Consider the following 26183-nt stretch of genomic DNA (forward strand, 5'->3'; position numbering starts at 1 on the left):
CAGTACAAATTGTTATTAGGCTACTTGTTTTAGTTTGCAATGAGAAGGGTATACCTGTGGCGCCTAAACGTTTTGCTGTGCAGTGCGTCTTATAAAAATGTAATAACTACAAAATAAAAAAAATAACCAAGTCCGGCAAGTGCACTGGGGAATGATTAGGTGACTAACACTTTCCTTGCTCACCTCCTTAACATTTCTGAAGCCCGATTCCAACTATTACAGTTCAGCAAGGACAAGTATCTCTTGAAGCTTAAGGATTTTTAATCGTAACACTTTTGTTCACACAAGTTATCCATTTAGTTAACAAAACAGACTGACAACATTTGTGTTGTGCTACTGGGTGTGTTTTTTGAAGGCTGTCCAAATATTAAAATAAAAATGTGAAAAGGTAGTACAAATAAATTGTACATATGTTGGGTTGCACATACAGAAGTAGCTAACAATATAATCAATTTCCTCATTGCATCTAAAATAAATTGTTGGTCATCAAACCTCAATCGCCATATAGGCCACCATTTGTTAACAACAAAAACTGTTTTGATTTAGTCGCCCATACCTGCACTCCATATTTCTCAAAGTTGTATATATCATTGTACCATTAACAAATGTCTCTCCAATGCATTCTAAATTGAGATCTACTCATATATAAAATGTTCACCAGGGAAAAACCCAGCATATACACTTCTGCGCAATTGTGATAATGTCTCATTCTTGTATATTAAGATTCTTTAGTCATATTATATGTCCTGTATTAATGTTTTCTTTCCCGCTCCAAATAGCTCTCAAAATTCAAACCCAATTAGTTGTCCAAGAATTCATGATTTAAAAAATGAGAACAAAAGTGGGATGAACCAAAATCTTTTCATTTCAAAATCATACTGCCATACTGGAAGAGCACAATTATGCCCACCAAGGTACAAGGTTTGCATTAAATGATGCATTCTTTATTACGTTTACTTCAGATTAAGAAATCTTAATAAAAAAAATTATGAATCAGTTTCATAAAAATGTATCAATTTCAATTCAATATAAACATCAGTATATCCTATATAGCACCCGTTTTCACTGGGAAGCTCCTGGTTTTCTCGTCTAGGACTATATTTAACCCAAGCTGAATGGCAATTAAAGAAACCTCCAATGGATTGCAAGAGTTCAGTGGGGGCATCTTAAGTTTGCAGCACATTTTAGGTCTGTTAAAAACAGTCTTTCAGTGGTAAAAAATGACTATTGGGTTGGGTCAATAAATACAACCAGAATAATTGGTGCATTGTAGTCACTCCAATTTCAAACCATGCTTGTAAATCTGAGAATGTTAATGCGGGTCCATTCGTCGAGGTGATTCAGGAGAACTTTGCCATATATTTTGGCAGTGCTATCTAGTGGGGATATCGGAAGATACTGGATTGCCTCCATCCAATTCCCCTTCTTGTAGATGCAGATCATTTCTGCTTCCATCTAACTATTGAGTACCTTCATCAATATTAATGATATTGAGGTTTTGCTAAGGATGGGATCCAGACCAGTGTTTGCTGCCAAAGGCCTGGTACTTTACCATCTTTTGGCTCTTTAACTCTCAAAACATGACGGGTTGAAAAAATGAATTGGGGAAACTCCTTATCGGGAGTATGTCTTCAGATTGGTTTACCACAAAATCAATGCTTTTACAGGGTAATTTGTTAATATGTCTCAATGTCTTTAGCCGAAAACGCACTTTACAACTGTAAGGAAAGTAATGGTGAGGGCATTAAAGGAAAAATGTATCCCTGCGCTGATCTTGTTCCGCATTCTATAGTGCGTCTTGCTGCCAAGTCCAGGGTTCCTGCGGGACAGTGCCCCAAAAGTCCTGTATGGTGAGCTCTAGGAAGAGGAAGGCAGCCCTGTCTGTGTTGGCGCTGGATTCCAATATTATGCACTAGATACGGTAGTGCGTCTAGCACAGGCAAATGATGAGTCTTCAAACTAGTGTGAATTTAATTAGTATAAGGTTGCCACAGTCTTTAGAGCACATGTAGTGCCAACATGTAGAAGGTCAACACATGTTTCGACCAAAACGTCTTCATCAAGGCTGTGATGTTGTGGCATAGTGAGAGTGCCATATTGGTGATGTGGTAAGTTGCTGTGAGTAGCGATGTGATTTGTGACAAAGTGCATTGCTCGGTGACATGAGGACATACATTTGTCATATGAACAGTATGGTGACACACAGTGAATGTGGTGTGACAGATATATACGTGTATAGTACATTGGTAATGGAATTAGAACTGGCCGAGTTGGGTACATCTTATAGTAGAAGGAAGTTGCGCCAAGGAGCGAGGAGAAGGAGAAACATGTGAAAATTGGCTAGATGAGGTTGAGCTCAATACTAGTAGGAATTGGTATTGGATGTGGAGGTTCTTACCAGAATGGATATTGCAGACTTATAGTCCTTGGTTAAGGAGGCTGCGTAGCAACTGTGAGGGAGAATGAGTAGAACGTTGGTGTGAAAGGTATTGGCATTAGTAAGATTCCCGGGTTAAAGGACTGGGTAGCAGCTTAAGAGGAGGACAATGGAATATAAGGAGTGGGGCTCAGAAATAGTGTGCTGAATAACCGGTGCGTGGCGTGGAAGTGTGGTGCGCCCCCCATGGGAGGTGGTGATCCTAGTGTTGAGAAGTGGTCAGTTCGAGTGAGGGTCAGTGTATAGCAGGAAACGTCCATACTGCGAGGTGCAGGTTGGCATATATGGGTGCTAGTAGGTATGGCACACAGTGGAGGGTGGCGCAGGGCTTGAGGTAGATATCTGGAGGAATGTAATACATGTGTGGATTGCCCTGGAAGTTGTAGTGGCCCATCTGGGTAAGGGTGGGATGTGCCCTTTTGAAATAAGTCTTGTCTGGCAGGGCCAAGAGTTATTTAAAACTGAATTCCAAAATACTATGGAAGGTAGTTGCGGTCTGGCGTGATGCATGTATAAGTATAGCATGCATGTAAAGGCATCTTTGGGTGAAGGATGAAGGGTGGGGGGGGGCGTGGTTGCCTGTGGTGGTAACATGGAGAGTAGGTGGCCAGACCCCAGGTGTTGGCTTTGCGCTGGCCAGTGTGGGGTGGTAATTGAAAGTGCAATGATCCGGAGCAAGTTTAGGGCGCAAGAGGGAAAAAGTGAGGAAGGTGAAGTGTGCCCAAGGCGACTGAAGTGGGCAGTTGATAGTCATCAAGGTGCCAGGTTAAAGGAGCCTGGCTGTGAGGCAGGGGCTTAACCGTTTGGCCTGGAAGGCCTCTGGAAACAAGATGAGCGGTCATGGTCATCTTTCGATCCCTGCCGCTATATAACATTGTGTGCCGATTGGCCAGTCAGCAAATTGCATGGCGGAGTCTGATTGGCTGCCTGGTTTCCATAGGAAATCAATGCAGGCAGAAATGTTGTGCAGTATAGCGTAATGGCAACTATAAGCCACATTATGACTCTGGGTTGCTTGGGCTTTGACCAAGAATTGTATTGCCTGTGAGCAGGAAGGTGTGTGGTTATTAACTGGAGAGAGGGGGGCGGGGGGGTCTAGAATATTGGCCTCATGATAATGGGAATGGCCACAGTGTCAAAGGATCATGTTGGCATATTTCGGCATGCATGGTTAAAGGTGCAGTGTGTTGGGGATTAGACCCGGCAGGGCACCTATCACTTGGGGCATGTGCCTTCTGGTAATTGGGAGTGGAGACAGTGACTCGCAGGATAAACCTGTATTAATGTTGTGGTGGCTAGTGTCAATAAGGGGGATCATGTTGGCACATATTGCTATGCATGGTTAGCAGTGCTGCCTTTGAAGAATAGACACGGCAGGGCGCATCTCACTTGAGCGTATCTAATCGCGTGTGCCTGATGGTAATAGAGATAGTGGAGAAGGTGGCGCGCGTAGCAGACCAGTTTAGGGTGTTGCTGTGGTTATTAAGGGGTCAAGGCTGAGAGGAGGGGGCAGAGGGCTTTTGATGTGGGGGGATAGGGTGTGTGTTATATTGTTAGAACTGGCTCTGGAACCTTGTCCCAGGTGGTTACATATGATCACTGGGGATCCTGATTTAATCGATAAACCTGTGTTCACATTTGGTTTCCGAAGTAAGTTGGAGGGGTGTATAAAAGCGTTGGGAAACAATGAGGTTTGTCAAAAGCAGTTCAAACAGTATTCTGTTTCAGAGAATAACATTGAGCTTGTGATCAGAGTTGAGGCCTAAGCTAACACTGCTCATATTTACATATGAGTTTAGCCTCCCGAGTGAGTTCCCAATCACAGCCTCTCAGATCGCATTTGATAAATTCCAGTTCCACAAATTGGATATCCTCTTTTCTTTTTTTTTGTCAAGTTGATGTTTTTTCATCCAATTCAACACCAAGGGATATCTTGCATCATGTGAATTCAGTAGGTCCTGGTGTTCGCTAATCCTGGTTCTCAGTTCTCTGATAATGCTGACAATATATTTCAGATTACAGGTGCAGATAATGACTGACCTAGGACAAATTTAGATTTGCAATTATGAATTGGGTGACTTTGTGGCTTTGAGTTTCACTGAAGTTCATCGACTTGGCATTCAGCGCATGAGGACAAATGGGTCCAATATCTATAAAAGCATTGTCTTCAAGAGCCTAATAAGGGGAAGGAGTTGAAATGTATTTCGATATAAATCTCTCAATTTAGTTCGACTAGATTAATCTATGGTTATTGTATGGGGCAGGAACGGAAACTGACCCGCAAATGAGTAGGAGGCTCGATAATCACATCAGGGTTAGTAGGGAGACAAAGCAATAAATGGAGGCGATAGTGGTCAGGCTCCATTAGAGTGCTTAAATGCATATCCCTAATCTATGACCAAGAACTAATGGAAAGAAAATACCAATTTGACAAGACCTTTCTCCCATTACAGACCCTTAGTTTGCCACTACAAACTCAAAGGATATACCAGTATTGGGTTACTCCACCCTCTTACTTTCATCTGGGTTACTCTGGCTCCAGAGGTCTTTTGTACGGAGTATTCGATTTCCTGCTCCTGATAGGCCTACCGCTCCTCTGGGTATTGTTTGGAACACATGTCGTCTTAGATCTTAAGAAGTGCAACATTGAAACTGGGAATTCTTCCTCTTTTATAGTCCCCCCCCTGCCCTCTTCAACCAATTATGTTTTCCTTTCCAAAATCCACCAATCCCCTCTCTTCAGGGTAAGCACAGCCGCCTGTAATGGCTGCCGGTCTTCCCTCATGTCCTTCGTGGCTGGGCCCTGCTATTATGTCATTATGGCTTCCCTGGTTGGTTTGTACTGCTTGTTATAATTGTTAATGGGCTCCATTCCCTCTCATGTTGTTTTGCTCTCCCTCTGCCCACTGTTCATTTTTCTGTGTGCTTTATGGAAGAAGGCTTCCATCCAGTGAGGGTTATTGTGGAGAGTGCTTCACCTGCCAGTATCCTGTTTCCCGGTGCAGCAGTCGTACTTTCTGAAACGCGGCAGCCACTGTGTTCCCCTTTGTGACTTGTGGTGCTGCATTTCTGTGTGCGGTGGTCGCTGCACTTCCCCCGGTTGCTGCATCAGTCTTCCATCCTGCGATACCTGCCGTGCTTCCCCTCCCTGCTGCCGTGCTTCCTTTGTTGTCAGCGTGTGTGGCTGTCATTGCTGCGTCCCCACAGGGCTGTACCTGCCTAACCTCTGGGTTTAGCTCAGAGACTCAGGGTTTTTACGCTCTTCTCCGGGTTTCTGCGGAAGAGTGTTGTCTCCAGGTTTTCCACAGTAGTCACTTTGCAGGCCTTCCCTTAGCCAGCATCACTGGAGTGTCTCCCGTGCCTGCCACTATTGGCTGCCCTTCATCCGCAGCCTCTTGCTGTGCACTTTTTGCAGGCTGGGGTGCTGCCCCTATCTGTGCGTGTGCCTGTTGTGGTGTGGTGCTGGCCAAGCCCTGCTGTTCCTGAGCTGACAGCTGGGGCACAACACAGAGGCACTGTAGACATACATCCATCCCTCATCAGCCCCGACCCCTCCCCTCATAATCTGCTCTCGTTTTGGCTGGACATCTGCAGGCTGCTGCTTTGCAGCATGTGTGTCATGTGAGTCAGCCCCAGGATCATCTAATTAACAAAATCCTTACTAAGGCTGTAAACAAGTTTCCAAAACTCAAAATAATCGTTACACCTTTAACTGTATTCATTTAAATATTTGTATATTTGAATACTGGTTGCACGTAATGTAGTTGGTTTGTTTCTAATGACGGCTACAATAACTGCATTTACTTTATTGATCTGCGGGTAGGGCTTTTGGGCGGAGTCTTGTGCAGCTATGGGCGGGGCATAAAATCTCATGGTTTTTGATTTTCAAATGTAGGCAGGTATGCACAGGGCTGGTTGTTGGACAAATGGAACCTGCATCATTTTAGTTTAACTGGTGAGGTTAGAGGGACAAATGTTCAATCGGGTCTATTATAGCTCAATGAGTGAGACTTCTTACTGCATTTTTACTGCAGTGTTTTTACAAGGGGACAGCCCCCAATACCTTTGTCCTACCACTGTCCCTGACCCCACATGCCCTCTATTTTACCTTCTACCCACCCCAATTAACCGTGGTAAAATAACCTGCATCCAAAAGTGGTAAAATGGCTCTGGGAAAATGGGGAGGGGGGTACGGTAAATCACTAAAATCGGGTGTTGAATTAGGGTCCACTACAGTGTGCAATCTGGGATTATTGGGTTTTGGGATAGAGCGCTTTGCTCTAAGAGAGCCAGATAACATTTTTCTAGATGTCAAATGGACACTGGAAAATGAATCGACCGTCTGGGTGAGGCACTTGTCACAAATTGATAGTCTGTCCTAGGAAACGTTAATAGTATTGCATTAGCCTTGTTAATGGTATCTGGAATATAAGAAGCATTCAAGATATCGGAAGAGATCCCTGAGATGAAACCCATACAGTGCTAAATTCAGTGAATAAACTTGTTTGATAAAGGATAGTCTCTTGAGACTCATCAGTTTGGGCACCCTTGCTATACACTGTGAGAAACTCATGGTTGCAACAAGTAAGACAGACACAAGTGATCACAAATCGAGGGTGTTTATTGAACAATGACCTCTGTATGCAGGTTGGAAAAACACCTAATCAAAACCTAAATCTAGGATGGGAACAAGCATCCACCATCAAAATGAAAATAAGGCAGTCCTGGCGGTATTGTATCAAATATACTAAGAAACCTATTGCCAAACCTTACAACTAATACAAAAATGAGTGTGGGATAGTTCTCAAGAAAAGAAAAGTTTTCTCAAATAAGATTTCAGGGTGCGGTAGCCTGGGTCTCCCTTACCCACTTTTTGAACACGGGGTAAAATTGGATCTTGGCTCATCTAGCACGAGACGACGGTTCTAATGGCAGATCTCAGGACACACTCTTGAGCTTTTCTAGCATGAGATGACCGTTCAGCTTTTTACTCTCGTGCTTTCGGCTATCGTGGCCATCAATGGCCAAGTCTAGTTTCACTTGAAAGTCTCTTGCCTTTGAGGACATGGCGTGTTCAAATAACAAAACAAAGTTCTTTTAACAAATGAAAGTTTGTTTCCAATGTTCGCTGGGTGATAGGTTCACGCCTGGATCCCCCTCTTCTGGGCGCTGACCCTTCTCAATTTTCAGCCACTGTTCATGTAGCGTGATGGCTTCGCCCCTGGGCCCCCTCTCTGTTTGCTACATTTTCACGTATCAGTTATTTTCTCAATGAACAGTGGGTGAGACCTTCACCCCTGGATCTCCCTCTGCCGGGCTCAGACCACTCAAATCTCTTCAGCGGGATTCAATTCCCTTGTTTTCTCGCTGTCTTGCCAAACCTAGTGGACATCCCTCTGCTGGGTTAATGGCTGTCAACACACTGTTTCTCGGGACTTTAGACTTTGTCCCTCTCGTCCACATCCATTGGTCGGGCTCACTCTTGCCAACTTCACATTCACTTGTATATGCGGGATTCACTTCCTTGCTTTCTCTCAATGCAGGATTCACTTCCCTTGCTTTCACAGTTTAGAGATCAGTCTTTCAATTGTACAGGGATTTTGCTTTACCCTCAGTAAGACCACTTTGACCCTCAGTATGACCACTTTGACCTATTCAGCTGGCTCCCCTATGGCCTTCTGGTATCTGTAGTTTCTCTGATATGGGTCTCTCTCTTTCTCTTTCTCTTTCTCTCTCTCTCTCTCTCTCTCTTCTCTCTCTCTCTCTCTCTCTTCTCTCTCTCTCTCTCTCTCTCTACCCTCTCCTCTCTCCTCTCTCCTCTCCTCTCTCTCTCTCCCCTCTCTCCCTCTCTCCCCCTCTCTCCCTCTCTCCCCCTCTCTCCCCCCCTCCCTTCTCTCTCTCCCTCCCTTTCTCTCCCTCCCTTTCTCTCCCTCCCTTTCTCTCCCTCCCTTTCTCTCTCCCTCCCTTTCTCTCTCCCTCCCTTTCTCTCTCTCCCTCCCTTTCTCTCTCTCTCTCTCCTTTCTCTCTCTCTCTCTCTCCTTTCTCTCTCTCTCTCCCCTTTCTCTCTCTCTCTCTCTCCCCTTTCTCTCTCTCTCTCTCTCCCCTTTCTCTCTCTCTCTCTCCCCTTTCTCTCTCTCTCTCTCCCCTTTCTCTCTCCCTCCCTTTCTCTCTCTCCCTCCCTTTCTCTCTCTCCCTCCCTTTCTCTCTCTCCCTCCCTTTCTCTCTCTCCCTCCCCCTTCTCTCTCTCTCTCTCCTTTCTCTCTCTCTCTCTCCTTTCTCTCTCTCTCTCTCCTTTCTCTCTCTCTCTCCTCCCTTTCTCTCTCTCTCTCTCCTCCCTTTCTCTCTCTCTCTCTCTCCTTTCTCTCTCTCTCTCTCCTCCCTTTCTCTCTCTCTCTCTCTCCTTTCTCTCTCTCTCTCTCCCCCCTTTCTCTCTCTCTCTCTCTCCCCTTTCTCTCTCTCTCTCTCTCCCCTTTCTCTCTCTCTCTCCCCTTTCTCTCTCTCTCTCCCCTTTCTCTCTCTCTCTCTCTCTCCCTTTCTCTCTCTCTCTCCTCCCTTTCTCTCTCTCTCTCTCCCTTTCTCTCTCTCTCTCTCTCCCTTTCTCTCTCTCTCTCCTCCCTTTCTCTCTCTCTCTCTCTCCTCCCTTTCTCTCTCTCTCTCTCCTCCCTTTCTCTCTCTCTCTCTCTCTCTCCTCCCTTTCTCTCTCTCTCTCTCTCCTCCCTTTCTCTCTCTCTCTCTCTCTCCCTTTCTCTCCCCCTCTCTCTCTTTCTCACTCTCCCCGTCCCACCCCCCCCCCCCCACGTGGTGCTGGGTTTCCCCTCTGCAGCTGGGCTCACCTTAACACTTGTTATTTACAGTCATTAAACTTGCCACTTTGCGAGGCTCTCACTCAACGCAGCCCGGTTCTTATTAATTCTCCCGTCGACTCACCGGCTGTGATGAACCGCTTGGCTTTTGGCTTTCCTGGTGTTAAGGCCGGTACTACAGGCACAGGAGCTTCCCTCAGTCCTGCTCATTAGCATAAGCTTGCCATGTGTACCGTTGACATCTGCTTCAAGACACTTGTGCTCTTGTTGGTTTTAGGCTCTCTTCCACGAATATTCTGCAAGCCTGTGTTGAAAAGGGCAAGGTCTCTTCTCTCCTCGCCACCATCTAGATTCCTGCCGCCTTTCTCCTTCTCTTGATCCACCGCGCCTGCGTAGCTCTGCCATTGTGCTCGCCTTGCTCGTACTGTGCTCTTTCCCCACCTTTTATCCCTACGGGGAAAGGAAAGGGCCGTTGGGTCTATGTGATTCAGGTTAATTTCCTGTCTTTGCCTGACCCCGGTGTTGGGACATGTCAAGTAGAGAGGGTTTACATTTGTCTGTCTTGGGTGTGTAAAGGTGTTAGTGTCAGAATAGGGGATGGGGGGGCGTTGGAGTGTCAAAGTATCCTACAGCGTTGGAAGGGAAAGAGGTGTCACATGGGATTATGGCTTTCGTATTTGGGTATGGGGTGATCTCGGAAGGGTAGGTTTTGGAGGGTTTTTGAGATAAACGAGAATGACTGTAGTTCTTATCGTGACCTATGTATGCAGGATTGTGGGAATGGTAGTTGTCAAAGCAGCCTGGGATCTCGGAAAGTGACAGAGGGACATGATTGGTAGGGTTCTTGAAGCAGACAGGAATAACAGGGATCGTGAAATAAACGAGGGGGATTATGGGAACGGTAGTGCCTACTCCAAGTTGAGTGGGTGTTTGGGACAAAATAACTAGCGGAATGGGGGAAAGAATGTCCGGGGGGTATCCGGATAAGAAGCAAGGAAACCGGGATTTTGGGAGTTGTGGTTCGTAAAAAGTTTACCAGATGTGAATGGCTTGTTGGCTTTACCTTTTGGGTAAGGAAGATTCAATGGGTGGAAGAGATGAGCCGGAATAGTTCATAAAAGCTGCAGAGACGTCATTCCCCTCGCCATCCTTCCCGTGATGGCACTGCCTCTCACCTGAGGTATTGGGTTCCCTACCCAGGTGATGCACCCCCAGGAACTGGATCCAACAGTGATGGCCGTATCCTGCCACCTGAATAAGGGATTCTCGAGGTCTTACTGGGAGAATACCCTCAGGTTTCTCACAAAACACACACATTACAAGATTCCTCACTTTTGGTCGGTGTGTCAACCTTCAGGGGGGACTACTTGTCTACTGCACCTTCCCGAGTTGCCTGCTCCCAGTTTGATAGTTTTCCTATTAGATGTGGTGGGGGATTTCTGAAGTATTTCTCTGTAACTGCACAACTTTACATTGATCTGATCTGGCTTTAAAGGATCTCTCTTGCAGATGTCCTAGAAATTCTCCAGTTAAAAGAATCGGGCAACAGAAACTATAACCCTAGCTCAGACAAGTGTCTCCAGAACTTTATAACCACCAACCGGCTGTGGACCTGATTCTCTGCACGTCATTCTAATATGGCTCCCAAGTTTGAGATGCAAGCCTTTTTGTGATGTTTAGTTACTTTGTAATGGGAACCTATGGGCTGCTATTAATAAATGTGAGGGGACAATGTTGATTTTGGCTTGCACATGGAACAAACACGTATAGAGAGGACAGGCCTCTATACTGAAAATACACAGGTGATCTAGTTGTAATAAGTGGTAATTGGGGAAAGGTTCTTGTGAAAGGAAGAGTTTTTAATTTCAAGTGTTTGAAACTATCTAAATCGTTTCTCTTGGTGTTGCTGGACTCTTGGGGTTTGCTTAAAGCATGGTTTATCTTCAATCGTGACTGCTTAAATGGACAGTTATTTCGAAGAATGGATTGCAATTATTCTAAGGAATGTATTGGGTGAAATTTGACTTTGCTCAGTGGTGCAACCTAAAATGTAATAGAAGTAGGAATCTAGTTTCATTTTACTTCATTTAAAGCAGGGGTTGCTTATTGATTGTATGAGAAGTCTTGTATCTGCCACAGTTGGCCATCAGGCTTTTACATATTCCCTCTTTAGACCCTGAACAGGCCACTGAATGCAGTTTGTTTTGTAAAATCGACACTGCCCAATTATGATAGTGACAAGTAGGACGTGGCTCGTGGGAGAAATATGGAAGTCTGACAAAGGGTGCCCCCCAACCCAGTTGGCCTTTTTCCTCTCTTTGTACTTTACAATTACAAAGAAATCTGTTAACTGCACACTTGCGAATGTGTGTACCAAGATGAACAGAGTCCGCAAGAGGAAGAGGGGAAACTGGCCAATAGTGCCAGACAGTGCCTTCTGGACCACCTGTGATTTTCCCCTCATGCACCCTTGCATCTATAAATGCGATTGTCACTTTTTACATATTTGTTTCATTTTTGCCTTTTATGGCATTTTAATGCATGCTTTTATGGATTTTGATTGTTGATTAGTTTTGTATTTATTTTAATTTATATAGCGCTTTATAATTAGGTTTACATGTTTGTTTTTTAATACCAAGTGATCATATTGGGGGGGGGGAATATAAATATAGGCAAATTAAGTGTCATTGCATCTTTACGGTTATGTACTGTTTGGAGTGCTTGACCTATTAGAGTTAACCTATGAACAGTCGCAGAATGACCTTGGGGTCGTAAGTAATCACATGTGGGGTATATCAAAGGGCGTATTGATCATTCTGGCCGTTATACATACTGCCCTGGATTTGGTTGTCAATACTGCAAAATCAAGAATCATCTGATTTAGCACGAAAAAGAAACTGAATATTCAAATTGTATTTGAATGGAGTGTGCGAGAAACCTGAAGGTGTCTCCCTGACTAGTCCCTGGGATCTGTCATCCAAGTGGCCAGGACACAGCCATCGCTATTGGAGCCAATTCCTGGGAGTGGACCAGTGCGGGAGGATTACCTGGATGGGTGGGTCCTCAGTGAGTGGAAGTGGGACACTGATGGGTGAAATGCGGTATTCCCCTTCTTATAACACTTTTTCCCCATACTAACATGCAGGATACTTGGAAACTCTACCCCTCCCCCTTTCCCGACACAAACACTTTCTCACGGCACAAAAGACAACGGACTAACATCAGAGCCATTTACCTGACCTGTCCCAACACAAGGGTCAGGCAAAGTCAGGCAATTGACCAGGACCACACACCTGACCGCCCTTTCGTTTCCCCAAAGGGATAAAAAGTGGAGCAGTAGAACACACTACGAGCAAGAATGACCACACAACAAGACGGCTATCCCACGGCGGCAGTTGAAGAGGAGGAGCAAGGCGGCGAGAACCGAAGGGGCGACAAGGAGTGAAGCAACCTTGCCCCTTTCGAGCCAGACCCACGAAGCCTATGTGAAAAGAATCATAAGACCACCAACAATAGCCAGCATGTGTTGCAGCTGATGTCAGCGGTACACAGAGCCCTCCTACACTGATAACTAGGACAGGGAGAGACGCTACCGTGGTACTGTCATTGACTCCAAAGACCAGCAAAGCCAAGCGGTTCATCACAGCCATTGAGTCGAAAGAAGACGTGATGAGATCTCACTGTGTTGAAAGTTGAGAGTGGCAAATTAAAGGAAAATCCAAGAACTGTTAAGACCTCAGGGGAAACCGGCTGCTGAGGGGTCTGGCACCATGTGGGTGCTTACTCGTGAGACGCTGGTTGATTCCCCTATTGTTGAAACTTCCGATACCAGAATGCCTTAGAACCGCAAGAAAAAGGTCAAAGTTGTCATACAGGGGTCTAGAAAAACCCACTGTACAGTCGAAAGTCTTTGACCAACAAGTAACTACAAGACGAAGGGAAGTGAATCCTGCTTGATGAGAAAGTGGGAGGAACTGTGAGGCTGGCAAACGTGAACCCGACCGAGGGATGCCTGCAGAACGAGGCGAAGCATGATGGCCAATGAACATTGTGTTGACAAAGAGTGAACCCGACGGAGTGATGTCCACAGTGGATTGTTAAAAGGACATGAAGACTTATGCAACAGTTGAAATTGTTTAGGAAAAAGCCATAGTGAACCTGATGGAGGGAGGATAACATTCGAGAAGGGTCTGAACCAGGAAGAGGGTGATCCAGAGGTGATAATTCATCACCCTACATACTTACGGAAAGGAACTTTGTTTATTTTGAACACATCTGGTAGTTGAAGGCAAGAGACAGAAAAGAGTCTTCCCCACCGAAGATCCTGATACCTGAGAACGGAACTGTAGTCTTGTGGGGAAGGGAGACCCCCCGACTACCACATCCTGACTTATCATTTGTGAACACTTCTTTCTTTCTTAGGCACCCTATCCCACACTCGTTTTGTATATAGTTGTAAGGATTGGCAATATGTTTTTTTAGTATAGGCCCTTTTTATTTGACAAGATGCCACTAGCTCTGCTTTATTATTTGATGATCGTAGCTTGCTCCCATCTAAGATTTAGGTTTAGATTAAGTGTTTTTCCAATCCACCTATACAGTGATCACTTGTCTGTCTTTACTGTTGCCACCATGAGTTCCTTACAAGTGACATTGGATTTCACCGACCATTTAGTGTACTTGAGGTTTCCACTTTACAAAAAGCCATATAATATAACCCCCATTACTGAGTGATTTAATGAAGATCCCTGCTTTTATTTCTCAAATGAAAATAATTAATAAATATGGTACATTCACACTCCCTTGTGAATTTCGATAAACAAAGTGATCCCAGGTTTATTCTACAGTTAGAAGGAATTGTATGGAGGGTAGTCCTGCTGCTCCGTTCCAGTATACCAGTTATGACTATTAGATACAAACTGGGTCTTCTGTCATTGTAGGCTTTTCTACGCTGGCAGTTTTTCTAGTCAAAAACATTCTCCTATGATGAAACTTAATGTTTCTAGCAGATTCTACCTACAGGTGTAGAGATACAGATCTGGGAGTGACTGAATATCCTCTGTCTCACCCAAAAACAAAGTAAATGTTATGGGTTTTGGGCTGGTTCACAACTCTGAATCAAATATAGTTATAAATTATTCTTATCTATTGCGAACTCTGAAAAGAAGCTTGGTGTATTGTCAAATTTCCAGGTGACAAATGTAGAAATGATTTCGATTCAACCTATGGCCAACTTTTGAGGTATTTGCCAGAAAAATGGTTTACAATGCGTGGAGCCTGCATTTGTAGATTGTGCAAGGTTCCTGAAGCAGTGGAGAATATGGAACGTCAATATGCTTTTTTAGTAAACCTGTGCACAATCCAAATTCAGGAAAGAGGACTTTTGGGTGAACATTTCATTGTGCATTGCTTTCGTGAGATTTAGCTATGAAATCTTTCCCACAGAAAAGTATTTTTAAAAAAATGTTTAAAGAGAAAGATTAATTTTTTTTTTTTAATAATTTGCCAGGATATGGTAGCTTAGAATGCATTGGAATGTATGATTGATTCTTCTTTTTTCTATCTATTCGTTTTCTTTTCTCTTCATCTGCTATTTTGTTTTGGATTTGTTTGTCGCCATTATTAAATAAATAAAAACAATTTAAGACACTGCATTTTTCTTTTCCACAGGTTTCTGTATGTTTGTACTGAGCTTAGTGAAGAAGCATTACCGCCTGCAATTTTACATGGTGTGTATTACTTTCAGAATGTTAATTTATACTAAAGTATGGTTTTAAAACCCTCTGATGCACCGTTATTTGCTGGCGCAATTGATGGGTCTAACAAAAGAAAGCTGAAGGATTATTTTCTTGGTGATGGATTGTCATTATTGCATCGGTTTTCTTTGACCTCTTTTTATAGATATTGTGTTCCTTAATCCCTTTGCATCAGACTATGGTCTACATTCATTACAAAAATACTGGCACAAGTGCTGTCGATCTGCAAAAGTAATCAGAATGTTTTATATTGCAAACCACATCATCACAATACACAATTTGATGCCACAGAACATATTGCGACAGGATTGCTTCGCCTCCAACGACCTCTGCCTTAATGCCAATAAGACGGAGATCCTTCTCATTGGGACCCATCCCTGCTACTGCTTTCCCCCCTCTCTCTGGCTGGCCTCCTTGGGCCCTCTTTCGCCTTCCTTTGAGGCTAAAAACCCTGGTGTCATCTTTGCCTCCACTCTCTCCTTCTCTCTTCACATCAGACCTTTCCAAGAAGGCCCACTACCAGCTGCACCTCCAAGAAGTGTTCCTTTTCTCACTTCCCCCCAGAAGCTCACTGTTTCCTAGCCCTGGTTCTCTCTAGGCTGGACTACTGCAACAGCCTCTTTCTCAATCTGCCTTCCTCTACCCTCCGCAACTAATCCAGAACAGGACTTGTCCTTGGCCTTAAGCCCAGGGACCGGATCTCTCCAGCCCTGAAATCTCTCCACTGGCTCCTGGTTCCTGGTGGCTGCAATGATCAAGTTCAAGACCCTGTGCGTCGTCCACAAGGCTTTCTGGGGCCGGGGCCCGCCTTACATCCAACTCTCTACCAAATCACCTTCCTTCTCAAGCCCTTCGCTCAGCTACCTCAAACTCTGAGTGTCAGATGCTTCTCCAGGCTGAGAGTGGGGGTAGATCTCTCCTGTGCAGATGCCTCCCTCTGGAATGGCCTCCCTACCCCTCACTTGAGTCGGACCATCTGAAGTTCTGGAAGCAGCTCAAGTCCTTCAGTTTCTCCTCTGCTTTCTCGTTCTCTCCCTTGCTGAACTACCTGTCTGCTGTGCCGACTGGTTGCTTAACTACACTCAGTCTCACTGGATACCAGATTCCTCCATGATCAGTCCCCTCTGCACTGCCTCTGGGCCTGCCGCACACTTAGGGCTGTATCTGTAATCCCACATTCCCCTGCCACCTTGCGCTTACCTAGAGCTGCACTGCTCTGGATGCACTTACTCAGAGCAATACTGCCCTGATTGCAAGCCCCCCCCCCCGCCCCCGCCCCTTCCCTCTCCCTGGCACTTCACTCTGCACTTTACATTGTCTCACTTGCACGATCTGAATGACACAAGGCCAAGTAAGATTGTTTGTCTCGTCCTCCCTCTGTCATTCCTCCCTTGTCGCATCTAGAAATACTTGGGTACAGGCGCGATCTAAATGACATATATAATATTGTTAGGCATAGTACAGAGCACACATTCCACCCTAAATATCAATTAGTTATAGGATGTAATACATTTCAAGCCGTTGGAGAATGCAAGCTATTTTTTTTTGCCTTTTTGGAAGTGGTGCATTTTTAGTTTGGGCTTTTGGGTATCGCTTGCGACACCTATATGCTGAAACTATTGCATTAGAGTACAGATAGATAGAAATGGCATATGAGGGACACACAGCTTATAGGTGTTTGGTTGTTTGCCCACCCATTGACTGCCCATGGCCATGCTAATCCCTGTGGCAGTTCCCATCCCGTTCCTGCCCCACCCTGCCCAAAACGCCTCCTCATGGGAACTTTGAGCTCACTTTTACCAAGCCTCGCCATCAAATGTTACTGTGGAAGTGCCTGCCAGTGTTCTTTCAAAGCAGTCTTCAGTCACCAAACTTGTATTCGGCGTTGAGCCTTCAAGTTAAAACATACATTACAAACCTGAAATAAAACCATTATTAATACACAGGTTTCAAGCAATTTACAACAAGAAATACAAACAATTTACCTTTAGAAACTGAGAGAGCCCTACTTGCAGCCTCTTTTAGAACAACCGCCAGATCTGTGAAAGTTAATTCGGTGACAGCTTCCTTATAATACATTTGATGGCACAGAAGGGAGCCCTGCCCGCAGCCATGAGGACAGGTAATGAGACCATGATGCTCATTTAGGGCTTAGGGGGTCAAAAATGTCTTCCTTAACAGCTAAAACAGCCAAGCCCTATGGGTATAACAGACTGACCCAAACACCACAAATGGGGTCTGCACTCCACTGCAAAAATGTCATTGCTGCTTCTGTATCCCTAATCCCAGCCGCCCTCAGTGAGGGTCTCCGGTACATACACCTCACAGATTTTGATTTACAATCTAGCAACATGAAATGTAAGCTAGTCTAATTTGCTCTCCCACACATCAGCCACTGTTCAATGGTTGCTGAATTGAATGATTGAGTAAAGGTGGCCACTGGGAGAGTGCCTGATCTTACTCGCAGGTATAAAGACCTGTCATATGGTGTTGACATGTAGTCCAAATATGACTTCGGGCCAGAGTGGCTAACCTTGAGGTATGCAGGACCCAATTTAAATTTCATAGCGTCACATACCAATTGATCACGGGCACCTTTGACCAATGCATCTTTAATTATTTTTGTACCCAGCGGCTGGCATTCAGGCTTATCCCACAGGTTACCAGCCCCCACTTCGTAGAGTGATTTTTTTTGTTGTCATTTTTTTTTATAAACATTTAAAAAAAAGTTTTGTGGCTCAGCCAAGCTATTGATTTCCCCACCGTCTAGCGCTATGAGGTGATGAAGTGCCCCTCTGGCTTTTTCCAACCCTTCCTGATTCCAGAGCCTTAGCCATAAAAGAACAGGTCAGATCTTAAGCTGGACGGCCACAGGAGTAACGTTAAGTTCAGAAAGTCGGAAGGAGCGCTCTTTGGTAGTAATACCAACTTTTTTTTTTAGAAAAAAGTATGCTAATTTTTTTTTTTTATAAGGTTGTCTACGTTGGCCTGTCCCCATAATTCCGCCCCATACAGGGCTGCGGCTAGGGCCTGCTTTTCGTATAGATTCAAGGCAGGGGAAATTGCCTCTCCCCCTCCCCCCATGTTTGACATGGAAGGACTTGATTGTCCCACTGAATTTCTCTAAGGAAGTGACTGAGCGACGCACCTGCTCATCCCATCCTCGCGTCTCTTGAAATCTCACCCGAGGTAATACACATTTTTAACTTGGGTGCGCTGTACTCCTTACGCCTTAAGCACCAATGGTGTGTTTTGTAAAACAAGGCTTAAACACAAGTACTTTGGACTTGTCTATATTCGATTCCAGATGTAGCTCTTTGCCTTTAGACATTAAGATCACCAAGGATTTCTCCAGACTTTGTGCGGTGGTAGCCACCAACACTACATCATCCGTATAAAATAGCGCTGGGTATTTATTTGGGCAGTCCTGGCACCCCTTCAACAATGCGTCAATAATGTCTTGGCTATACAAATTGAATAGAAGGGGAGCCAGGGCACAGCCTTGCCTTACTCTTGTTGATCACAAAGGATGTTGTGTTTTCACCCCCCAGTCCATAACGGACTGAAGCGCTATTTACAGAATATAACAGACTAATAATGCTGATCACGTAAATTCGCATCCAATCTGATTTGAGGGGGCACCACAGTTTTTCTCAGGAGACTGAATCAAAAGCCGTCCTAAGGTGTAGAAACGATGCATACAATTTCATTCTTTTTAGGACTATGTATTTCTGAATTGACATTTCTGATGCTTGTGAATCTGCTTTGACTCACATGCTGTGCATATAGTCCAACATCTAGTGGTAATCACAGAGAATTGCATCTTGTCTTTCGAGGATCGAAAGGGGACATTGGCATGGGTGTGCTTGTAACTCTATCCCCAACGTGACTTATAGTTTACCCAAGATCCCTCGCGCGTCGCGGTCCCTCAGATAGTTTTTTCCATCCAGCTAGTTGGTCGCCTTATGCGGATCTCGAAAAACTGCTAATATATATCTTTGTCCACAACCTCCGGTAGTTTTATTATTCGTCACCCTATACCGACGACTACTTTACAACCAACACCGAAGAGCGTGGAAGACTACTCCAGATTTCGGCGGCTGGCGCTCCGGTTGATACCGTCGAGCGCGTGGCCTCGGCCTCAGGCCAGGCCTACACAGTAGGGAGAGTGGGGTTCTGGGGCTCTTTCTTTTCAAGAATGCATTTCCTTCTCCCCTCGCTTGCCTTCTGTTTTTGCTGTCGCTATTAACCTGAGCTATGGACAGGACACCTTTTTTAATTTTTGCCCTTCTTGCAACGGCAAGTATCCCTGGAAAGACACACACCGAAGGTGTAATAAGTGTCTACCTCGAGATCATCACGAGGAGTCCTGTCGGTATTGCAAGCTTTTATGTCCTAAAACGATAAAAGAATGGCAAATAAAACAGCGGGTGGCCTACGACATGCAGCAGGCCGAGGGTAGCTCCCTCCTATCGCTGCGGGTGCCTCCAGTGACGAGGAAGTTAGCGACAGCCGTGGCTCTGATACAGAGGCAATTGACCTATCTTCGGAGCAGCCACGCTCAGACGTCTGTCCCCGGCAGGCAGGCTTTCGGCTCAGCTGTGGGGCATGTACACTCCGGCAACAAGTGCTACACACCACATAAAGGTAAACACACAACCCCCCCACTTCCCCCATTTCGGCCCTCCTTTTCGGACTCATCGGGACAGCCAAAGACGCCAACAGGTATATCGATCCTTTCGGCGGAAGCCACCGATCCTCAGGGTTGGCCGCCCTCCCTGCAACTGTCTAGGCGGAATGCGTCCGGGCACTTCAGTCACAAGGGTGTCAGCACCAAATCTCATAAGAGAGCCGAAACGCCTCAGAAGAGCGAAAACCGTGACTAAGCCGCAAGGCCTGTCACTCCCTCCCAGACACCCCGGAGATCCGCAAGAGTCTTGCAAATATCATCTCGGCGGCGAACAAACCTAGAGACACGTCTAAATGTCGAGAGGGTCAGGAAGAATACTTTCATGGTTCCCAACCCCTGTCTAAGACAGTTTGACAAGGCTCGACAGCCTAAAGACACATGACCCCAAGAAGAGCCCTTTCCACCTCCAGACCCCTCTGGGCCATCCTTATGGACCAGGGACAGGTTTGAGGAGTACATGAATAAACTTTCTAAATTTGTGGATTTTTCAGAAAAATTGATCACCATTAAAAGGCCAAGAGAAGAGGACTACTACTCACTGCTATGGCTAAACTTCAGTTAACATCCAGCTACATGCCTCGTGAGGAGGTGTTTGATCTTGCAGAACCAGAGTAGACCCCTCAGGACCCTTATGATCAGGGTGAGGATCCCTTTGAGGAACCGACCACTCTCCAGATTGGGGCGATAAACAACCTGTGGGTGAGGCATCATGACTGTCACCGTTCACTACCCCGGATCCAGACACTGTGCATAGATACTCCCGCTTCACCTCCCACCAGACCAGCATCTCCCATCGATGACCAGATGGCATTTAATGCTGTCCTTAAGAAGGCAGCTAAACCTTTTCAGATGGCCACTCAAGGGGTGGTGCAGGACACTGAATTCGTAGAGGATATTTTGAAGGAGAAACCACCTGCAAGACAGGCGATACCTCTGTAAAACTCCAAGAGGCTTATTGCCCCCCCTCTTTGCTGACTCCATCACAAACGAGGGCTGTGAACCCACGGGTCAAAACCTTTTCGCCTCCCGCTCACAGACCCTCTTTATATCCTGGGACATGCCACTCCCGATTCCCTAGTGGTAATGACGACTAGGAAGTGAGCAGGAGTACCCTTGTCAACGGCCGGGGCAACGCCGGACAAGGACTGCAAGAAGTTGTAAGACCTGGGAAAACGCATTACAACAGCAGCAGCTTATTCCACCAGGATAGCTAACAATGCTACATTGTTAGCTAGTTGCGACATCCAGTGGAATATGCTCCAGGAAGGCCTGCAGGAAGTCCCAGAACCAACACGATCATGACTGCTGGCAGTTGTGTCGAAGGGGAGGCAGGTGAATCAAAACATTCTAAAAACACCCTGGATGCTGCAGAGACTGCAAGACAAACACTGGCCCAAGGTACCTTGTTGAAAAGGCACGCATGGCTGAAGAATTCGGGATTCAAGCCAGAAACACAGGCATCCCTCATTAACAAGCCAGTATAGGAATCTAACCTGTTTGGAAAAGCGGTGGATGAGGCTTTAGAGACTGCAAAAAGGGAACCTGAGACTTTGAAGTCACTAAGCCAAATAACACAGAATCCTCATCAGCCGTGAACGGGTAGCTCTTGCCGCTCCTTTCGCGGACAGTCTTTCCCACGTTCGCCCCATAATCGGTACAGAACAGGAAATACATCATGGTCCTCAGGACAGGGAGCAGCTGCCTCAAACCAATATCGGCCAAGAGGACAGTGTCGTGGCAAAGGAAGGTGTAGAAGCACCACCTCAAGAGGTTGCCCGGCCACCAATCAAAAATGACTTCGATCCAGGTCCCCTCCCATGCCTCCCCGGTCAGGGGACGGATAGTCATTCTTCCATGCATGAGAGGGAATTAGCACAGAGCAGTGGGTGCTCAAGATAGTCACCCACGGTTACTGTATCGAGTTCAGCCGACCACCTCGATACCGGCCACCAACATCCAGACGATTGTCACCAGAACATCTGAAGATCCTACTACAAGAGGTCGACATCCTGCAAGAAAAGGGCACAGTCGAAGTCATCCCTGTTCTACAGGTAAACAAGGGTATTTATTCAGTGTACTCCAAAAAGGATCTCGCCATGCGCCCTGTGCTAGACTTGTGCCAAGCGAACAAATTTGTCAAACCACAAAAGTTTTGTATGACAACACTGCAAGAGGTAATCCCTCTACTGAAACAGGGGGATTACATGGCAACATTGGACATGAAAGATGCATACTTTCATATTTCAATGCTGCCAGCGAGCAGAAAATACCTAAGGTTCATGATAGAGGACAACCACTATCCGTTCAAGGTCCTCCCCTTCAGCATCGCCTCAGCCCAAAAGGTATTCACAAAGGTACTTAACGGTAGTAGCGGCTCACCTGCACAGGCAGTCCATCTCAGTTTATCCTTACCTTGACGACTGGCTAATAACCAGGGATTTGTACGGAACATGCCTATCAAACACCCAAAAGGCAGTAGATCTGCTCTTCAGTCTGGGATTTTCAAACGAGAACAAGTCCAGTCTAGGCCCCAGCCAATTCAAACAATTTCCAGGAGCCTAATTGTGACAGAAGACAGCCCGTATTCCTCTCCAACGAGAGGGTTCAAAACATGCTGTTCCGGATCCCTCACTATGTAGCCAGTCGCAAGGTGACTGTACGCAAAGCCATGCGACTGCTAGGGATGATGGCTTCCTGCATTTACTTAGTCCCTCACGCATGTTTGCAAGAGTGGCTCAACAGCCAGTGTTGTCAGGCCAGCGGACAATGGGACGACCTAGTGGTTGTCTCGGCAGCCCTCGATCTCTCTGCAGTGGTGATTGAGGGAAAACCTCTTGAAGGGAAAAACCTTCACCACCCCCACAGTAGAAGCCACACTCACTACAGAAGCATCTCTGGCGGGGGTAGGAGGGCTCACCTCCTACATCTCAGTGTTTGATCCCCAGCAGTAGCGTCCAACCACATAAACCTTTTGGAGTTGTTGGCAGGGTTTAAGGCCCTAAAATCTTTTCAAACACAACTTCAGGGGAAGACCGTATTGGTCCTCTCGGACAGCACCACAGCCATGTATTACCTGAACAAACAGGGGGGGGCACACACTCTCCAGAGCTATCCAAACAGTCCCAGAACATTTGGAAGTGGGCTCTCAAACATGGAATGTTCCTCCTGTCTCAACATGCTACAGGGGAACTCCATCTTCTGGCAGATGTACTCAGCAGAGACTTCCCTCTACCCACAGAGTACGAATGGCAATTACACAGACATCGTCTCCAACGTCTTCGCAGAATGGGTTTGCCCAGAGATCGACCGATTTGCAATTCTGGAGAACGCACAATGCCAAGATTATTCCTCCAGGTAACCACAGAACAGCTACAAGCTGAACGGTCTCTGGATAACATAGTCAGGGAAACTTGTCTACGCTTTTCCCCCCAACTCCCCTTCTCAACAAGATAGTGCACAAGATGCACCAGTAACCAGTCACGATGATTCTGGTAGCCCCCATGTGGACCCGCCGACCCTTGTTCTCCCATCTGATGGCGATGTCAATCTCTCCTCCGATTAAGCTACCTTGCCTCTCTATATATATATATATATATATATATATATATATATATTTCTGAGGCTTGTGGAATCTGCTTAGATCACATGCTGTGCATAGGCCGACATCTAGTGGAAGCTGCGGAGTATTACAGTTTGTTTTTCGAAAGTCGAAAATGGGCGTCGACACAGGCGTGCCAGTAATACTATCCCTAGTGTGACGTCCACTGTACCCAAGATCCCTCACGCGTGTAGGATCCTCAGATTGTTTTTTTCCGCCATACTGGTCGGAAGCATCTTGCGGAGTTCCCTGGCCTTAGCCTTACTTTTGCTGTTATTATAATTATAATTCTTATTCTTTCCCTTCCCCACCCCAACGTCGACCCTCAACCTCGACGACGGCTGGAGAAGTCATCGACCGTCGACTGCTGCACGACGGATCTGGGCCTCGGAAGGCCGCTGGCCTCGGCCCGGGCCTAGTAGGCCGCTGGCCTCAGCCCTTACAAGTAGGGAGAGTGGGGGGTGGTACATACTCTTCACTCTTGATATATAGTTACATTTATATATTCCTACACTTAGCAGCCCGCTGCCTTAAGGTGCGTATGGAGGGTACCCCTTTTCAATTCTGCCCCAAGTGCAATCGCAAATACCCTTGGGTCGACAGGCACGCCACGTGCAATCTCTGCTTGCCGAGGGATCACCCCGAAGCGAACTGCAGAGCGTGTAGTAGGTTTAAACCTAAGACACTTAAGGACCGTTCGACAAAGCGTTGGGCCCACCACGCCAGGCAGGAGGCCATGGCAGCGGAGGGCGCCTTCAGCGATGGCAGCGACGCCGTACTTTTGGACGGCGAGGGCATTACGGCGTCGAAAGACAGCCGGCGAGCGCAGGTCCCCGACCTCGGAAGGTCGTCCGGCAGGGCGGCTATGGGGAAGACCCCCGGCGACGCAAGCGCTACACACCTAACACACACTAAACACACTAAGACCAACCGGACTTCGACGACGTCGACTTCCCGGAAGGAGGCACAAAAAGAACGGTCCGACTCGGTGTCCTCTGGGCGCTCTCGATCGAGATCACCTCACGACGCAAGGCAATCATCCACTCTTGCCAAGAGTGCCTCGCTACACACATTAACGGAAGTTCGATCGTCGGGAGACGAAGACGACTTCCACCCCCAAGCCGCGCTCCAAGATACCGAGACCGCGGTTAACACCAGTGAGGCCCCACGCCCGAAGCACACAGTTACCTCTCCAGACCCTCGGCGCCAGGCGTCGAAAGTCTCTGGGGCCTCCAAGGGACAGGGAAAACATTTTTCCACGCACGGGGAGGGGGGGAAACAGCGGAAAGCACAGCCTTCCACCCCTGTAAAGCCATCCTCTCACCCTAGGCAGACAAGCAAACACAAGTCTACCCTTCAAGAATCCCATAAATCATCACCTACTAAAGTAATACCCTGTTCCAGGGAATGGTCCAGTGAAGACATAGACAGGGTTATGTCTAGGATGTCTTCCTTGGCTGATTTTTATGATAAGAACCCAGACCACTTTCTTTCATATAACCCTCTAGGGGCCACACCCTCAGGCTCCTCCGATCCTATCCCGCTAAGTAAAAAGCCCCGGTTCGAAAGACCTGAACCCTTCGAGGTTCAGCCTTACTCCACTCCATATTCTACTCCACTCCCCAGTTACCAGGGACAAGTTTTCCCTGAAGAGGAGTTTGAAATTATGGAAGAACAAACCGGGACAGATTACTATGCAGAGGATGAGGACCTGGAGGAGGGAGAAGATGAGCAGGAAATTTACAGAGTAGATTCCCCAGTACAAAGCGAAGCCCCAGTTACCGACTCTCCAGTTGATAACCAGCCCCTCCTTAACGAGGTTCTCGCTCGAGCAGCGGAACACTTCCACATCGACACCCACGGTGTACAGGAGGAAAGGGACTTCGCGGAGGAGTTTGTAGGAGAGAGAAGACCGGTCGCACAGACCATCCCTATCCTCAAATCCATCCAACGAAGAATAGATCCTTCCCTGGTGAATCCTAACCTCACCAGAGCTGTCAACCCCAGAATTGAGAAGATTTTCCGGGCAGCCCAGTCTGACCCTCTGTATATAAGGGGACATCTTAAACCAGATTCCCTAGTGGTTACCAACACTAGAAAAAGGGCTGGCACGCCCTTATCTTCATCAGAAGCTCCTCCCGACAAGGAGAGCAAAAAACTTTACGGGTTTGGCAGGAAGGTAGCCTCAACGTCCGCCTACCAAGCAAGGATTGCGAACTCCACCACCCTGTTGGCTAGTTACAATTGCCATCAATGGGAAGAAGTCGCGGCGCTCATTGCCTCTGCTCCAGAACCGTTTAAGGGCCAGCTGGCTCGGATCTCGGCAGAGGGGAGAGCCGTGTCTGGTTGCATTTTAAAAGCAACTTTCGACGCCGCTGACAACGCAGGGAGATTGATAGCAGAAGGTACTGTTATCAAGAGACATGCGTGGTTACGGCAGTCGGGATTCAAGACAGAAACCCAGGCTTCTTTAATAGACAAGCCAGTGGAACCCGACCTATTGTTTGGGAAAGCGGTCGAAGACGCACTTAAAAATGCCAAAGATGAATATGAGACTCTCAAATCCCTTGGCCAGCTTACCAACAAACCCCCTAACCAGAGGGGGAACAGTAATTTTCGTCGCCCACGCGGCCAAAATTCACAAAGAGGCAACTATGCCCAGGGACAGGGTACACAATGGAATAACAACCAGCAGTCTACCCAGAGTTACGGCAGGGGTAACAAGAGAGGTCGTGGAAGAGGCAGAGGCAGCCCCAACAAGGGAGGTGGCACGCCTCCACCAAAACAGTGACGCTCAGTTCAGGGTCCCTTGTCACGCAACCCCGGTAGGGGGACGCATTTCCACCTCCACCCAAGCTTGGGAAGGGATCACCTCAGACAGATGGGTGCTGTCAACAGT

At 46.6% G+C, this 26183-nt stretch overlaps 1 protein-coding gene across 4 annotated transcripts in view; it reads left to right on the top strand.

The window, feature by feature from the left end:
- CDS1 (CDP-diacylglycerol synthase 1) overlaps nt 1-26183 on the top strand; it is an 865373-nt gene that overhangs the window by 298913 nt on the left and 540277 nt on the right. For all 4 annotated transcript variants that reach the window (XM_069630399.1, XM_069630400.1, XM_069630402.1 and 1 more), the window contains one exon: nt 14911-14969. In XM_069630399.1, coding sequence (XP_069486500.1) covers nt 14911-14969 — 59 coding nt within the window. The remainder of the gene's footprint in view (nt 1-14910; nt 14970-26183) is intronic.

The sequence above is a fragment of the Ambystoma mexicanum genome, chromosome 6q, assembly GCF_040938575.1.
Source record: "Ambystoma mexicanum isolate Mex_15411 chromosome 6q, UKY_AmexF1_1, whole genome shotgun sequence".
NCBI lineage: Eukaryota > Metazoa > Chordata > Amphibia > Caudata > Ambystomatidae > Ambystoma > Ambystoma mexicanum.